Source organism: Lynx rufus, unplaced genomic scaffold, assembly GCF_022079265.1.
Source record: "Lynx rufus isolate CCGP_SWC_20201006 ecotype Redwood Valley unplaced genomic scaffold, mLynRuf1.p SCAF_9, whole genome shotgun sequence".
Classification (NCBI taxonomy): Eukaryota; Metazoa; Chordata; class Mammalia; order Carnivora; family Felidae; genus Lynx; species Lynx rufus.
The window spans coordinates 62,153,629-62,172,170 of record NW_025814897.1 but is presented as its reverse complement, the minus strand read 5'-3'; the positions used below and the strand labels follow the sequence as shown (position 1 = coordinate 62,172,170).

At 40.6% G+C, this 18,542-nt stretch overlaps 1 protein-coding gene across 1 annotated transcript; it reads right to left on the bottom strand.

The window, feature by feature from the left end:
* Nucleotides 1-12,518: 12,518 nt before the first annotated feature.
* Nucleotides 12,519-13,487, bottom strand: LOC124505589 (olfactory receptor 52D1-like). The gene has a single exon (XM_047071573.1). The coding sequence runs from the start codon at nucleotides 13,473-13,475 to the stop codon at nucleotides 12,519-12,521; it is 957 nt and encodes a 318-aa protein (XP_046927529.1). The 5' UTR covers nucleotides 13,476-13,487.
* Nucleotides 13,488-18,542: the final 5,055 nt, after the last annotated feature.

Below are 18,542 nucleotides of genomic sequence, written 5' to 3'. Positions count from 1 at the left end.
ATTTTATTTCTTGTAATTATGGGATGCAAATGTTAAAATGTTGTAATATAACAATTATTATAATAATTAATTAATAAAAGCAATATGATAATGTTTAAATTTTATAAATTATATACATGGGGCTAATTTGTTTTCAGAATATTCTTTCTTAATGAGGTTGGTGGAGCTTTTACTTTTTTCCAACTAACCTCATGTATTCATTAGTCCATATTGATTCAGTGAAGTAGGGTTTGTACTTAGATGCTCTTAATTGTACCTTTATAAAAATAAGCTCTAAGAACCCATAGTTAAGTAACTTAGTTGGGAATGGAGGGAGTTTCTTCCGCACTGTGGGAATCCAGTCATAATTGAGAGTAACTGCTGTAATCAGCAATGGTCCTGAGAGAGGAGTTTCTGGCAAAGGAGAGTGCCCTCATAGTGGGTACTCTGAGGAGGGATTCCAGCCAGGTGGTGCTGGTATATCTGAAGAACATGACGAGGTTGTTTCAAAGTAAGGACCAAAAAAAAAGCCACTTAAAACCTACTGTTTCTTAGAATCAACTGGTATCACCAGTGAAAACAGGGGAACCTGGTTGACACGAACAGGAACAGAGTGTGCATGGGATAATCAAATCCCCTAGCCCTGACCCAGCTCTCTAATCGGCCTCTACTGCCCTCTACTGCCAGCGTCTAACAGCCAGCCAGCAGGTGGAGGGAAAGCGTGGTCCCAGCCTAGGCATCCCCAAGCAGAGCACAGAAGGGTTTGAAGCTGAGAGACGATGGCTTAGCAAGTAACACAAAAGCCCTGTACTCATATTTGTGCATGCGTGTGTTATAACCTGTATGACATTTTGGGATTTAATAAATATAAATCATATATAAAAATCAAAATAAATCCATTCGTTTAGCTATACTTGATAATTTTTTATTATAAAATAAATGAGAAACATATCACTAAGAACATGGGAAAAATTGTCTGAGATTAACGAAATTTAGGATTTAATAAAACTCAAAAATATTTTATAAAGTTTATAAAAATAGTGTTTAATGAATAATACATAACTTTTCTAACGTACATCTTCACTAAAACCAAAAACATGTATAAAACATGACATAATTTTTTTATCTTTAGAAATCATCTAATGAATTTTGAAAAATAGAGGAGTTCATAAAATATGACAGTTATATTTACAAGTACTAAATTTAATAATTCACCTTTCAGAATTATTTTTCTTTCCAGTTAACAGCATAGTCTAGTGATAGATATTTAAATAAAATTGCAAAAATTACCTGAAGTTAACCAAGTAAAAAAAGAGGTCTTTACTCTTTGAATCTTTCTTTAATTATCTTTCATGTAACTCCTCATTAAGAACTATGACTTGGGGCACCTGGGTGACTCAGTCGGTTAAGCATCCGACTTCAGCTCAGGTCATGACCTCTCAGTTTATGAGTTAAAGCCCCATGTCAGGCTCTGTGCTGACGGCTCAGAGCCTGGAGCCTGCTTCAGATTCTGTGTGTCTCTCTCTCTGCTCCTCCCCAGCTTGTGCTCTCTCTCTCTTTCTCAAAAAATTTTCAAAAACATTAAAAATTTAAAAAAAAGAACCATGACTTACTTAGTCATGACTGAACTTAGTCATGACAGAACTTTATGACCTCATTTACTTTAATTATGCCTCTAAATGCTAACTTCCAACACAGTTACATTAGGGCTTAGAACTTCAACTTCAACATATGAGGTGTTTTTTTGTTTGTTTGTTTCTTTGTTTTTTTTTTGTTTGTTTGTTTGTGATATACAATCAGCCCATAGAAATAGTATGGATAAAAATCATAAATATCCTCAAATTAACCCAATGTATATCCCTGGCCTCAAACGTTAGCTTTGTCTAGCAATCATTTTGTTTGCTCTGGTTAATTACCTTTATTTTCCCCATTAGGGGTTATCTCCAACATTCATTGCCCCTTTGGAGCTTGCTGTCAGACTTATACTCGGGATATAGAATATTTAAGGTTTGGTGACTACTGAAACAGATATGGGGAATGAATGAGAAAAATACATGCAAATGACACCTAGTCTAGATTAGACAGTGTGGTTGTTAATTTTATGTGACAACTTGAATGGTTCCCATGGTTCCTGGATAGTTGGCTAACAGTTTTCTAGGTGTGTTTGTAAGAGTGTTTCTGCATGAAAGTAGCATTTGAATTGATGGGCTCAGTAAAGCAGGTTGTCATCCCCAACATCTGTGAACATAATCCCAGCCACTGAAGGCCTGAATAGAGAAAAGTTTGCAGGAAGAAAACCTAGGTGCTTCTTCTCTGTTTGCTTCAGGTGGAACATCATCTTTTCTGGTTCTTGGTACTCCTGATTCTCGGGCCCTCAGAAGTGGACTAGAATCTCTACCTTCAGCTGCTTTGGTTCACAGGCCTTCAGGTTTAGATAGCATTACATCACCAGCTTCCCAGGGTTTCCATCTTGCACATGACAAATATGGGACTTTTCAGCCTCTGCAGTTACATGGACAAGGGTAAAGGAAACTGAAGGGAGGTAAATATGGGAGTAAACGTGGAGATAGGTGGAGGATCAATGAAGTGCGGCAGTTAGTGATCCGAGAAAGGAGAAACGATCAAGAAATATGGAACAGTCAACTGTAACAGCCTCATAATTGAGAATCCAACATATATAGGAATATTGAGGTCAGTGGTGACAGTGGACGCACAGTTTTATGGTATGATATTACTACAATATTGTCCATGAAGGAGTGAATGACTAACATGAAAGAAGACATAAGGGAATCCAATGCCAAATAAGCATATCCTTGAGCAACTCATGGTACAGCGACTTGTACCAGGTTATAATATGTACACTTCTTTTTCTGCCTAAGAAATGGAAGATTAAGTATTCTAGCCAAAAATCAATGCGTAATAGAAGTAGACTGATGAGTTAAGACCAAGACCTGAAGGATGGTACACACCTCGGTCATTACCTAATTTTGGAAGAAAGGATAATGTGTATGCTTTGAAGAACTTAAGGAGGAATATTTAGATTTTATAATGATCACTCTGTGAGCAAAGGGAAGAAATTGATGCATTCTGGCAGAGCTGGTGCAGGGAAAAATTAGGAGATTGCTTTGGCAATTCAGATGGTAAAAGTCTAAATTCAGGCAGATAAGGTATACATAAAATGGAAGAAATGTTTGCAGAAAGGCCATGAAACTTGAAAACTAAATGGACATGGGGATGAGAGTAATAGTCAAAGAGGAGTGGAAGATTTTAAACCAGAGCTGAGAATGGCAGTGCCCTTAGAAGAAAAGTGACAGAAAGTCCTTCCTCTGTGAAGTCAGAAATTCCCTTCTCAGCCCAGCATTCCTGCCTGAGAACATCCACAACTGATGGGAGACAAGTTCTCTGGTTTCTACCGTGTCTGTCCTATGATTGTCCCAAAAGGGGGATAGATGCTGGTCTGGAAAATAACATCTGTTGTACCCCTGCCATCCTGCAACCTAAGTAAATAATCTATATGATACTCACAACAACATATGGAGGGGGTTTGTAAGATATTATATTTTTCTAAGAATAGGGAAACTAAGGTTTCAGTCATGGTTTAGATAGCATCGTCTGACAAGTGAGTGACCTGGTGTTCATAACAGGTATGATCCAAAAAACATGTTCTCAAATATAACACACTTCTTCCCTTTTTCCCTAATGGATATCTTGCCTCCCACTCTGCCAGCAAGGAAATAATATGGAGAATGGTGGTAACATCTGTGAAAATGGCAGAGTAAAGGACCTCGGAAATTTTCTTCTTCCACTGAGAAAATGAGAAAATGGACAAGAAATGGTCTGAATCAACTTGTTCAAAATTCTAGACATTGAACAAAGGCTTGCATCTGTCCAAGTAGAGTGTATTTAAGAAAAATGGTTGACCTTTTGCAAGATCAGTGGCTATGTGTCATTTTGATTTGTCCTAATCCCATTCACCCACTCTCTAGCTCTACTGTAGCCTTAAAAAATAATAACCAGAATGCACAGTGAAAACCAATAGTCCAGGGGCATCCAGAGGGAGCAGTTTGGAGCTGGACTTCTTTCAAAATCTCCTTTCCAGAAAATTGTCATTATCTGGCCTGATACTTCCTGTGAAGATCACTCTTGCTAGACTGTTTCTATTTCATCTGATCTGTAGCCCTCTTAATGCAAACATCATTTTCCCAGTGGGTAAGTCAAAAACAATTACCAGTAATCAATTAACTCTGCGGCTGACTGTGACAGTGGATAACAGTTGGGAAAAATATTAAATTAACCAAACTGCTAAAAAGGAAAAGCTGAAGAATGAGATATTTACAAGAGCTTTGAATATTTTTGACGTATACCTGAGGTATAGAAGGCCATGTGCATGTCAGAGCTCTGCATATGCCCAGGGCTGTAGAAATGACCAGAAAAGGTCTGAGAAGGCCCTCATGTCTCATCCCTGGCTCATCTTGAGACTGTGCCTGAGCAGAAAGATAAAGACTAACGTAGAGTCCCATAATGAATGTCTGGGTGTTGAAGTTGTGTTCCAACATGCCTACAGATCTCTGAGCAAAGACAAATACTGCTTCCAGGTATGTAAGGAAATCTCTTTCCAATTATTAGCTGGCACTGGGCTAACTCAGCAGACTTCAGTGGCTGCACACAAAACAACTGATGTTACAGAATTAATTCAGAAATTCACTAAGTAAATGCCAGCAGCAATAACAACAACAAATAGCAATAAAAATGAATTCTGGGGATAGAGAAAAATGTGATTCCCAGAATTGCCACAAAGTGTCCAGTTTTCAATAGATTATGGGGCATCAAAAGAAACAAAAATTATGGTCCATGCAGAGGGGAAAAATACCAACAGAAACTGTCCTGAGGAAGTCAAAACATTAGACTTATTAATCATGACTTTAAATCAATCATTTTAAATAGGCTCAATGAACTAAAGGAAATTGTGATTGTGATAATACCAGTAAAGAGATAAAAATTATTTTTAAAAATCATATATAAGAGGGGAAGATGGCGGCGTAGGAGGACGCTGGGCTCACCGCGCGTCCTGCTGATCACTTAGATTCCACCTACACCTGCCTAAATAACCCAGAAAACCGCCAGAGGATTAGCAGAACGGAGTCACCAGACCCAAGTGCAGACAAGAGGCCCACGGAAGAGGGTAGGAAGGGCGGCGAGGCGGTGCGCGCTCCACGGACTGGCGGGAGGGAGCCGGGGCGGAGGGGCGGCTCGCCGGCCAAGCAGAGCCCCCGAGTCCGGCTTGCAAAAGCGGAGGGGCCTGACGGACTGTGTTCCGACAGCAAGCGCGACTTAGCGTCTGGGAGGTCATAAGTTAACAGCTCTGCTCGGAAAGCGGGAAGGCTGGAGGACAAAGGGAGGGGGAGCTGCGGAGCCCCCGGACGACAGAGCTCAGTTTGGCGGGGAACAAAGGCGCTCGCCAGCGCCATCTCCCCCGCCCATCCCCCAGCCAAAATCCCAAAGGGAACCGGTTCCTGCCAGGGAACTTGCTCGCTCCGCGCGAACACCCAACTCTGTGCTTCTGCGGAGCCAAACCTCCGGCAGCGGATCTGACTCCCTCCGGCTGCCACAGGGCCCCTCCTGAAGTGGATCACCTAAGGAGAAGCGAGCTAGCCTGCCCCCCCGCCGCCGTGCACCTTGCCTTCCCACCCCAGCTAATACGCCAGATCCCCAGCATCACAAGCCTGGCAGTGTGCAAGTAGCCCAGACGGGCCACGCCACCCCACAGTGAATCCTGCCCCTAGGAGAGGGGAAGAGAAGGCACACACCAGTCTGACTGTGGCCCCAGTGGTGCGCTGGGGGCAGACATCAGGACTGACTGCGGCCCCGCCCACCAACTCCAGTTATACACCACAGCACAGGGGAAGTGCCCTGCAGGTCCTCACCACACCAGGGACTATCCAAAATGACCAAGCGGAAGAATTCCCCTCAGAAGAATCTCCAGGAAATAACAACAGCTAATGAGCTGATCAAAAAGGATTTAAATAATATAACAGAAAGTGAATTTAGAATAATAGTCATAAAATTAATCGCTGGGCTGGAAAACAGCATACAGGACAGCAGAGAATCTCTTGCTACAGAGATCAAGGGACTAAGGAACAGTCACGAGGAGCTGAAAAACGCTTTAAAGGAAATGCAAAACAAAATGCAAACCACCACGGCTCGGATGGAAGAGGCAGAGGAGAGAATAGGTGAACTAGAAGATAAAGTTATGGAAAAAGAGGAAGCTGAGAAAAAGAGAGATAAAAAAATCCAGGAGTATGAGGGGAAAATTAGAGAACTAAGTGATACACTAAAAAGAAATAATATACGCATAATTGGTATCCCAGAGGAGGAAGAGAGAGGGAAAGGTGCTGAAGGGGTACTTGAAGAAATAATAGCTGAGAACTTCCCTGAACTGGGGAAGGAAAAAGGCATTGAAATCCAAGAGGCACAGAGAACTCCCTTCAGACGTAACTTGAATCGATCTTCTGCACGACATATCATAGTGAAACTGGCAAAATACAAGGATAAAGAGAAAGTTCTGAAAGCAGCAAGGGGTAAACGTGCCCTCACATATAAAGGGAGACCTATAAGACTCGTGACTGATCTCTCTTTTGAAACTTGGCAGACCAGAAAGAATTGGCACGAGATTTTCAGTGTGCTAGACAGAAAAAATATGCAGCCGAGAATCCTTTATCCAGCAAGTCTGTCATTTAGAAGAGAAGGAGAGATAAAGGTCTTCCCAAACAAACAAAAACTGAAGGAATTTGTCACCACTAAACCAGCCCTACAAGAGATCCTAAGGGGGACCCTGTGAGACAAAGTACCAGAGACATCACTACAAGCATAAAACATACAGACATCACAATGACTCTAAACCCGTATCTTTCTATAATAACACTGAATGTAAATGGATTAAATGCGCCAACCAAAAGACATAGGGTATCAGAATGGATAAAAAAACAAGACCCATCTATTTGCTGTCTACAAGAGACTCATTTTAGACCTGAGGACACCTTTAGATTCAGAGTGAGGGGATGGAGAACTATTTATCATGCTACTGGAAGCCAAAAGAAAGCTGGAGTAGCCATACTTATATCAGACAAACTAGACTTTAAATTAAAGGCTGTAACAAGAGATGAAGGAGGACATTATATAATAGTTACAGGGTCTATCCATCAGGAAGAGCTAACAATTATAAATGTCTATGCGCCGAATACTGGAGCCCCCAAATATATAAAACAATTACTCATAAACAGAAGCAACCTTATTGATAAGAATGTGGTAATAGCTGGGGACTTTAACACCCCACTTACAGAAATGGATAGATCATCTAGACACACGGTCAATAAAGAAACAAGGGCCCTGAATGAGACATTGGATCAGATGGACTTGACAGATATATTTAGAACTCTGCATCCCAAAGCAACAGAATATACTTTCTTCTCGAGTGCACATGGAACATTCTCCAAGATAGATCATATACTGGGTCACAAAACAGCCCTTCACAAGTTTACAAGAATTGAAATTATACCATGCATACTTTCAGACCACAACGCTATGAAGCTTGAAATCAACCACAGGAAAAAGTCTGGAAAACCTCAAAAGCATGGAGGTTAAAGAACACCCTACTAACGAATGAATGGGTCAACCAGGCAATTAGAGAAGAAATCAAATATATATGGAAACAAACGAAAATGAAAATCCAACAATCCAAACGCTTTGGGACGCAGCGAAGGCAGTCCTGAGAGGAAAATACATTGCAATCCAGGCCTATCTCAAGAAACAAGAAAAATCCCAAATACAAAATCTAACAGCACACCTAAAGAAATAGAAGCAGAACAGCAAAGGCAGCCTAAACCCAGCAGAAGAAGAGAAATAATAAAGATCAGAGCAGAAATAAACAATATAGAATCTAAAAAAACTGTAGGGCAGATCAACGAAACCAAGAGTTGGTTTTTTGAAAAAATAAACAAAATTGACAAACCTCTAGCCAGGCTTCTCAAAAAGAAAAGGGAGATGACCCAAATAGATAAAATCATGAATGAAAATGGAATTATTGCAACCAATCCCTCAGAGATACAAACAATTATCAGGGAATACTATGAAAAATTATATGCCAACAAATTGGACAACCTGGAAGAAATGGACAAATTCCTGAACACCCACACTCTTCCAAAACTCAATCAGGAGGAAATAGAAAGCTTGAACAGACCCATAACCAGCAAAGACATTGAATCGGTTATCAAAAATCTCCCAACAAATAAGAGTCCAGGACCAGATGGCTTCCCAGGGGAGTTCTACCAGACATTTAAAGCAGAGATAATACCTATCCTTCTCAAGCTATTCCAAGAAATAGAAAGGGAAGGAAAACTTCCAGACTCATTCTATGAAGCCAGTATTACTTTGATTCCTAAACCAGACAGAGACCCAGTAAAAAAAGAGAACTACAGGCCAATATCCCTGATGAATATGGATGCAAAAATTCTCAATAAGATACTAGCAAATCGAATTCAACAGCATATAAAAAGAATTATTCACCATGATCAAGTGGGATTCATTCCTGGGATGCAGGGCTGGTTCAACATTCGCAAATCAATCAATGTGATACATCACATTAACAAAAAAAAAAAGAGAAGAACCATATGATCCTATCAATCGATGCAGAAAAGGCCTTTGACAAAATCCAGCACCCTTTCTTAATAAAAACCCTTGAGAAAGTCGGGATAGAAGGAACATACTTAAAGATCATAAAAGCCATTTATGAAAAGCCCACAGCTAACATCATCCTCAACGGGGAAAAACTGAGAGCTTTTTCCCTGAGGTCAGGAACACGACAGGGATGCCCACTCTCACCGCTGTTGTTTAACATAGTGCTGGAAGTTCTAGCATCAGCAATCAGACAACAAAAGGAAATCAAAGGCATCCAAATTGGCAAAGATGAAGCCAAGCTTTCGCTTTTTGCAGATGACATGATATTATACATGGAAAATCCGATAGACTCCACCAAAAGTCTGCTAGAACTGATACATGAATTCAGCAAAGTTGCAGGATACAAAATCAATGTACAGAAATCAGTTGCATTCTTATACACTAACAATGAAGCAACAGAAAGACAAATAAAGAAACTGATCCCATTCACAATTGCACCAAGAAGCATAAAATACCTAGGAATAAATCTAACCAAAGATGTAAAGGATCTGTATGCTGAAAACTACAGAAAGCTTATGAAGGTAATTGAAGAAGATTTAAAGAAATGGAAAGACATTCCCTGCTCATGGATTGGAAAAATAAATATTGTCAAAATGTCAATACTACCCAAAGCTATCTACACATTCAATGCAATCCCAATCAAAATTGCACCAGCATTCTTCTCGAAACTAGAACAAGCAATCCTAAAATTCATATGGAACCACAAAAGGCCCCGAATAGCCAAAGGAATTTTGAAGAAGAAGACCAAAACAGGAGGCATCACAATCCCAGACTTTAGCCTCTACTACAAAGCTGTCATCATCAAGACAGCATGGTATTGGCACAAAAACAGACACACAGACCAATGGAATAGAATAGAGACCCCAGAACTAGACCCACAAACGTATGGCCAACTCATCTTTGACAAAGCAGGAAAGAACATCCAATGGAAAAAAGACAGCCTCTTTAACAAATGGTTCTGGGAGAACTGGACAGCAACATGCAGAAGGTTGAAACTAGACCACTTTCTCACACCATTTACAAAAATAAACTCAAAATGGATAAAGGACCTAAATGTGAGACAGGAAACCTTCAAAACCTTAGAGGAGAAAGCAGGAAAAGACCTCTCTGACCTCAGCCGTAGCAATCTCTTACTCGACACATCCCCAAAGGCAAGGGAATTAAAAGCAAAAGTGAACTACTGGGACCTTATGAAGATAAAAAGCTTCTGCACAGCAAAGGAAACAACCAACAAAACTAAAAGGCAACCAACGGAATGGGAAAAGATATTTGCAAATGACATATCGGACAAAGGGCTAGTATCTAAAATCTATAAAGAGCTCACCAAACTCCACACCCGAAAAACAAATAACCCAGTGAAGAAATGGGCAGAAAACATGAATAGACACTTCTCTAAAGAAGACATCCAGATGGCCAATAGGCACATGAAAAGATGTTCAGCATCACTCCTTATCAGGGAAATACAAATCAAAACCACACTCAGGTATCACCTCATGCCAGTCAGAGTGGCCAAAATGAACAAATCAGGAGACCATAGATGCTGGAGAGGATGTGGAGAAACGGGAACCCTCCTGCACTGTTGGTGGGAATGCAAATTGGTGCAGCCACTCTGGAAAGCAGTGTGGAGGTTCCTCAGAAAATTAAAAATTGACCTACCCTATGACCCAGCAATAGCACTGCTAGGAATTTATCCAAGGGATACAGGAGTACTGATGCATAGGGGCACTTGTACCCCAATGTTCATAGCAGCACTCTCAACAATAGCCAAATTATGGAAAGAGCCTAAATGTCCATCAACTGATGAATGGATAAAGAAATTGTGGTTTATATACACAATGGAGTACTATGTGGCAATGAGAAAGAATGAAATATGGCCCTTTGTAGCAACGTGGATGGAACTGGAGAGTGTGATGTTAAGTGAAATAAGCCATACAGAGAAAGACAGATACCATATGGTTTCACTCTTATGTGGATCCTGAGAAACTTAACAGGAACCCACGGGGGAGGGGAAGGAAAAAAAAAAAAAAAAGAAAAGAGGTTAGAGTGGGAGAGAGCGAAAGCATAAGAGACTGTTAAAAACTGAGAACAAACTGAGGGTTGATGGGGGGTGGGAGGGAGGGGAGGGTGGGGGATGGGTATTGAGGAGGGCACCTTTTGGGATGAGCACTGGGTGTTGTATGGAAACCAATTTGTCAATAAATTTCATATATATATAAAAAAAAGAAAAGTAATTTCTAATAAAAGCAATTTCTAATTTCAAAAAATAAATAAATAAATAAAAATGTGAATAACAAAAGGAAAAAAAACATATATAAATTATGGAGTTAAAAACATTCAATAATTGAGGGGCACCTGGGTGGCTCAGTCTGTTAATCATCTGACTTTGAGTTTTGACTCGGGTCATAATCTTGTAGTTCATAAATTCAGCCTGCGTTGGGCTAGGCACTAGCGGTGAGGAGCCTACTTGGGATTTTCTCTCTCTTTCTCTCTCTCTCTCTCTCTCTCTCTCTCTGAGAATGAATCAATAAGCATTAAATAAAGTTCAATAATTGATATAAAATTTTAATCTAAGGGCTCCACAGTACATTTGACAATACAGTAGAAAGAAACAGCAAACATGAGGATTGGTCAATAGTGATCATGCAGTCTGAGTAACTGAAGGAGAAAATAATGAAAGAAAATGAGCAGAGGCTCAAACACTTATGAGATATCGTGAAGAATGCCAATATATATGTATGAAAGTCTGAGAAGGAGCAGAGGAGAGAGAAGGAACATTGGAAGAAGTAACACTGAAACTCTCCTAATTTGATGAACAATATTAATTAACAGAAGCTCAATAAATGACAAATATGATAAATTTAAAAGATACACTTAGTAATTGAAATGAACAAGGGTTGTGCAGAAAAGCACTGGGACTCTGAACAGGTTTCTATAAATCCTAATAAGAGATATATTTGTGGCTAAAAAGGAAATGACCCTTGCAAACAGAGAAGTGGGTAGTAATGGGAAAAAATATGGTTTTAGTGAGAGCTAATCATGTGCCAAACAAGTCTAACTGTATAGAGCAGTTATAAACATAGTAACAAAAATTATGTGAGATGAGGAAATACAAAATTGTTCTTAGATGATTTATAAAACTAAAATAATTTTTGAGAGGTCACATGACTTTTACATCTTACATTTCTTTATTGAACATTTTAAGCTTCAGATACTTTTCTAAGTTTTTACATACACTCAATAATTTCTTTTATCCTCACCACAACCTCAAGAGTTAGATCTTATTATCCCCACTTACAGTTGACCTAAATAGGCATAGAAGAATTTAGCAACAGGCTCAAAGCACAAAAGTAGTGAATGGAGAAACAAGTTTTCAAACCCAAGCACTCTGATTACACCATTTGTGCTCTTATGCTCTTAATCACTGCTCAGAGTTTTGAAGCTCAGATTCAGATTCATTCCAAATATGCTGTTTTTGTTGTTATTCTACTTCATTGCCCAGTAGAATATTTCTACAATGAGAAGCAGTGTGAACTACAGATAGAGATGCATTGCTTCCTGGTAAATTATACTCCCTGTTTAGATGACAGAAAAAAATATAATCTCATTCTGGGCAATTCAGAATTGCTAAAGGGGGATATTCAGTGTAATCCTTAACATGTCCAAATTATCTGGCCATTCCCTTTTTTCCAGTGCTTCCTTACAAGTGATTATCCTTCTCACATCAAAGGCTTCCACCCATACACATGCATCCAGACAATTATCAGGTCTATTTAGCAGTCTTGTCATCTCCAACCACTGGTCAGAACTCACAATGAGACCTTCCTCATATGTAGCAGCCTCAGAAGTCGGCTCCGAATCTCCTTTGTCCTAGCCCCATAGATGATCGGGTTGAGCACAGGAGGCACCAGCACGTACAGGTTGGCCAGAAAAATGTGCACATTCTTGGGGACTCGGTGCTGGCCAAAGCGGTGGGTGAGGAAGGAGAAGAAGGCAGGAATGTAGAAGACCAGGATGACCCCCAGGTGGGAGCCACAGGTACTCAGAGCCTTGTGCCTGGCATCTTGAGATGGAAGGCGGAAGACAGCATGGAGGATAAAGCCGTAGGAAATGGCAATGAGGATGGCATCCAGACCCATGGCCAGCAGGGCCACAGTCAGCCCATAGACAATATTGACAGTGATGTTGGCACAGGCCAGGCGAGCGATGCCCATGTGCTCACAGTATGTGTGGGCCATGACATGGTGACCACAGTAAGGCAGTCGCCTCAACAAGAAGATGAATGGGGACACAATGGCCACACTACGGCATAGCCCAGCAAGGCCAATTTTGCCTATGACGGTATGGTTGAGAATGGTTGTGTATCTCAGTGGGTTGCAGATAGCCACATAGCGATCAAAGGCCATGGCTAGAAGAACTAAAGACTCCAGGGTATAGATAGAATGGACACAAAACATCTGGGCCAGGCATCCACCAAAGGAAATCTCTCCAGCATGAAGCCACAAAATGGCCAGCATCTTGGGCACAGTGACAGAGCTGAGAGCCAGGTCGGTGAGTGAGAGAAGGCACAGGAAGAGGTACATGGGTGCATGAAGAGCACTGTCTGTCACAATGACCAGGATGAGGGCAGCATTCCCAGCCAGCGCTACCAGATACATGGCGCAGAAGGGGATGGCGATCCAGACGTGGGCCCACTCCAGCCCTGGGATGCCCGTCAGGATGAGTGTGCCTGGGAGACTGTCATCACTGATGTTGGAAGCAGGCATTCTGCTTGGTAAATAAAGGCCTTTATCCAAGGGGTAATGGAATGCCTTCCCTGTAACATCATTCACATAAGATGATGAACTTTCTGTTAAATAATCTTTTTAGGTAAGAAAAATATTTACTGTTATTAACTTGTTCAAATATCTTGAAAGATTCTATCACATACAGTCTGCTGATTTTTCTTTCTGTTAATTCTTGTACTTGTCAATCATGTTTTGAGTTCCATATTCCAAAGTATTTAAGCATATTTCCAAGCTGATCCTTCACGACTTACCTCCTACACATCTTGTCCAGCATTTTTTAACTTTTAGTTGACTCACGTTGATGGTTGTTCCTTGACTCTCTCGTTCATGCCTTTTCCATGCCTATGGAGTCTTCTGTCTTTATTTTCCCCTTCTCTTTTTTCTATGCTTCAGTGAAAGTTTTTCTGGATTCCAGATGCCATAACTTTCTTCTGTTCCTTAATGGTCTTTTAATTTTTGATCATTCAAATAGTTTACAAAATCCTGTTGGCTGAGATCATGCTTTTATGAAATTGTGTACTCTACACTGATCATGCCTGTGTCTGGATCTAGACATTTTGATCAATGTTCACTCAAGACTCAATTTTGATAACTTTAGTAAGATACCATTGACTTTGAAAATTCATAAGAATAATACAATCTATATTTTCTGTATTTGTAATGTATCTTCATATATATACAGTACACAACTTCATTTTGTATCCCACCTCGAATGATTATAAAGAGGCTAGGCCACCTAAATATGTTTACAGTTCTCATGATTGAGTGTCTACGGTGGTTTGAGTATTTGTCAGGGTATGATAGAAGAAAGCAAGTGACATCAAACATTGTAGCTGAGAGAAGGCACTCCCTACTGTGGCAAAGCCAACCTGCATGCCTCCCAGTGAGATGGCTGGATACTGAGGCTAGATCGGAACACCAAGTGCTGAAAAGGCAGACTAAGGGAGAAAATGGAGTGTCCTGGGGTTGTTCACAGAGAAGATATTCTGAGAAGGAATCTGGTTTTGTTGTAGAAGGGTAACTAATTTTAAAAGCACATCACCTACTGAAAGGAAACCTAAGTAGGATATTGAGAAACTTGAATTTTAGACTGGATTCTCTAACAAAACTGATGTGTGATTTTGAACAAATCTTCCATTTCTTTGGGCAGTTTTAATTTAAAAAACCAATGACTCTAGTCATTCTTTCCTCTGAGGTCTGCTCATTATGTGGCATTCGAAAAATATGACAATCTTTTTGGGACTTCTTTTTTTTCCATCTCTAAATCTGAAATGGCATCATGTGATTTATTACCTTAACAAAATTTATGGTTCAGCAAAAAGTAATATTCATGAGATTTATAATTTTGACACCTCAAATAATCACCCCCCCTTTTTTTCAACTTCTTTATTTCCTAACAGCGCTCTGGATAAAACAGAGTATAATCATCATTTGCACCCCTAATCAGTGGGAAGACAAAGTCCAGAGAAGTAAACTGATGTCATCCACATCACAAAGCATGTTAATTGCACAACTGAAATGATTTACGCGTCCTGATTCAGAGTTTCAAGTTTTACTTTACCCAAATGTGCATAAATGTGACCAATATCTGAAATCCTATGTTTTTCAAACAAGGCACTTTGTCTAATATCAATTCATAAGGCTGTAATCACTTTATTTGTTACCTGAATAAGAAAGAGGTAAAGAGAATTAGGGAGCCTCTCCTGTTTGCACAGACTCTTTCACTGATGACCTCAACTGGCCCTGGGCTCAGCCTTGACATGAGCCTTGTCACTAGAGGAGAGAGGCTTAAATGGTGGAGGGCAGAGAGCTCTCTTTCTCTTCCCCTCTGTGGGGTTATTTGTAGAGAGTGTATTGTAAGCCCTGGGAAAGTGAATGGGGTAATTGCTGAAACATCAGCGATGTTCTGGTCTCAAGGCTGTAGAATGCACCATGAGAACAGAGCCCCAAGATCCCCCGCCCCAGGAGCCCTTCAGGGGACAGACCCACTGTAATTGCCTAGCAGTCCTTGAAACTGCACACCTTCCCTGCATGCTTTCAGGTAAACACCAGATGTGTGTTTGGTCTATGTCTGGAGGCTCTTTGTGTTTTCCTCCCAGATTGTAACATTGTTTGATGTTTATACCTGGTGAACATAAAATAAAAACTATGTGCAGTTTGCTGCTTTTGCTGCTGCTGCTGTTTCTCTAGCAGAGGCAGCCCTGCACGTCTGCTCAACCTAAGTGTCTGAGAACTTTATCTTCAGTGTGCAGCTACACCCTCTCTTCCCAGGCTATTCTTGCCCCTGAAGGAAGTTTTTAAGTGGTTATTATGAGATAGTGGTACTCTGTGATATTCTGGGTTGTGAAGACCAGAAAAACTGTGGTTACGGAAGAATTGGATTTATTCCCCCCTTAGGAAACAATGGATAAGATATTGAGGTAGTGCCACTCTGGTCCACAATAGGGGCATTCTCCCCAAATTGCCCCAGGGTCTTTTCCTTGAGTCCTCTCTCTGACCTAGACCTCAATTAGTTAACTCTGTGTTTTTTCCTTGAACATGGTTGCTGGAATCTGATTTCAAGACCGAACCTCTGGGGTAGACACACACTTGCAGGCGGGGCATGCTGAGGTTGGAGCTGTGTTGGAGATGTCCTGAGTGTGAGGCTGTGTGGACAGCTCGTCCAGGGACAGCTTGTGCCGGAGGTGTGTATCTGGTTTTACAGTAAAGGAGGTAAAAACTGTGTTTCTGTGCAAGTTTGGGTGGGTGTGGGATGAGGGAGCAGAGGGGGCTGAATGTGTAATCTGGGTTGAAGTAGCTGATCTTTCTCTCACCTGAGTTTTCTGGGCTCAGTGAATGTCTTCGGCTCAGCTCTATGGCCCAGCCTCCTCTGGTCAACGGGCTTGGTAAGTGAGCTTATTTATTGACTCTGTCTGTGATGCTCAGGAGTGTAAAGCAAAGTGGCGACCTCCAGGGACTTGGTCCATGAAATACACTTTGAGAAAGAGAACAAGAAGGGGGGTGGTGATAAAATGAGGAAGAAATAAGGAAGGAGAATCTTCCTTGATGACTTTGCCAGGAAAGTGGAAATGAAACATCCGGTATACTTTGTTTTATGTTTTATCCTTTCCTCTCATCGCTCTGTTTCTCTTTTCTTTCCTTGTCTCCTTGATTTCTTCTCTTCTCTTTATTTCTGTGTGTCTTCTTGAACTCCCTCTCACTGTGAATAGACCAAAATTCCATGCTCATGGGAAGCAAATAAGGGTGGCAGGTACATACATGCATCACTGTACCATACGTTCACTTACAAAACACAAGTTCAAAGATCGAATTACCAAGAATTTTATTATGATGACAGCAGAGCTTTAAGGAGAGCACAAGACCCTTCCGAGCCTGGGCACTGTGCAACTGTCCTCTGCCCCACTCATTAGCCTTGAAGCTGGGCCTGGCAGGAAATGATATCAGTGTTCTAGGTAGATCCTCTCAGATCGCTTAACTCAGCCATCTCTCTGGTCCCCGCGCCAAGGATTCCCTCTGTCAAAGCCCTTTCCAGGATTAACTGTATTTTCTCCCATAACTTAAGAGTAATCTATTCTCTTCCCTTGTAACAAGCTTTCTCCTCTCAAATTATTTCATTGTAATGGTCTTCAATCGAAATGGGAAATTCCTAAAAGAATTTTCAAAACACTGCATTGCCTTCATACTCTATTTTTTTTACTTTTAAACATTTTTTAACGTTTATTTATTTTTGAGAGAAGAGAGAGAGAGAGTAAGCATGAGTGGGGGAGGTGGAGAGAGAGAGGGAGACACAGAATCTGAAGCAGGCTCCAGGCTCTGAGCTGTCAGCACAGAGCCCAATACAAGGCTTGAACTCAGGAGCTGTGTGATCATGACCTGAGGTGAAGTCGGACGCCCAACCGACTGAGCCACCTAGGCACCCCAATTCCCTTCATACTTTAAGTTGACTCTAAGATTTATCATTAGAAGTTTAAAGTGTAGAAAAAGATGTAATTTCTATTATAATGTAAATATTGGCATTTAAAAATAAAAGCCCCTTAGGACACTTTTTAATTTATCCTATGGAAACGTTATGCCCTAGAAGTTTACAACTCAACATTACCCATTTAAAAGTATATGAACAAGCTTTTCTTAACTGTCAGAAATTCGAAATTATTGCTCTGTCTCTTTGAAGTTGGTCCATTTTCCCACATGTGTATTTTTGCTTGAATATCTCATTATGATAACTCATATAATTGTAATAGTACGAGGAGTTATTTTATTGACTGTAACAATAGGCTCCAGATGTTAAGATGTTTTGTTATAACAATCATTATAATAATATATTAATAAAAACAATATAATAATCTTTATGTTTTGTAAATTATAATCATAAGACTAATTTGTTTTGGACATTGTATTCCTTAATGAGGTGGATGGAGTTTTGCTTTTTTCCAAATTACCTCATGTATTCACAAGTCAATATTGATTCAATGAAGTGGGGTTCATACTTAGCTATTCTCAATTTTACTTTTATAAAAGTAAGCTGGGAGAACCCTTGGTTACGTAAGTAACTTAGTTGGGAGTGGAGGGAGTTTTGTTTCTGTGTTGTGGCAATTAAGCCACATACATACATAATTGAGAGTAACTGCTGTAATCAGCAATGGTCCTAAGAGGAGGTTCTGGCAAAGGAGAGTGACTTCATAGTGGGTACTCTGAAGAGGGATTCCAGCCAGGCAGCGCTGGTATACATGAGGGACATGATGAGGTTGGTTCAAAGTGAGGGGCAATTTAAAATTGCCACTTGGAGCCTACTGTTTCTATTAGAATCAGTTGCTATATCCAAGGAAAACAGCAGATGCTTAGGTGACACTGACAGGAACAGATGTGCATAGGATGGACAAATCCCCTAGCCCTGCCCGAGCTCTCTAATCGGCCTCTACTGCCCTCTACTGGCAGAGTGTAACAGCCAGCCAGCAGGTGGAGGGAAAGTGTGGTCCCAACCTAGGCATCCCCAAGCAGAGCACAGAAGGGTTTGAAGCTGAGAGACAATGGCTTAGCAATTAACAC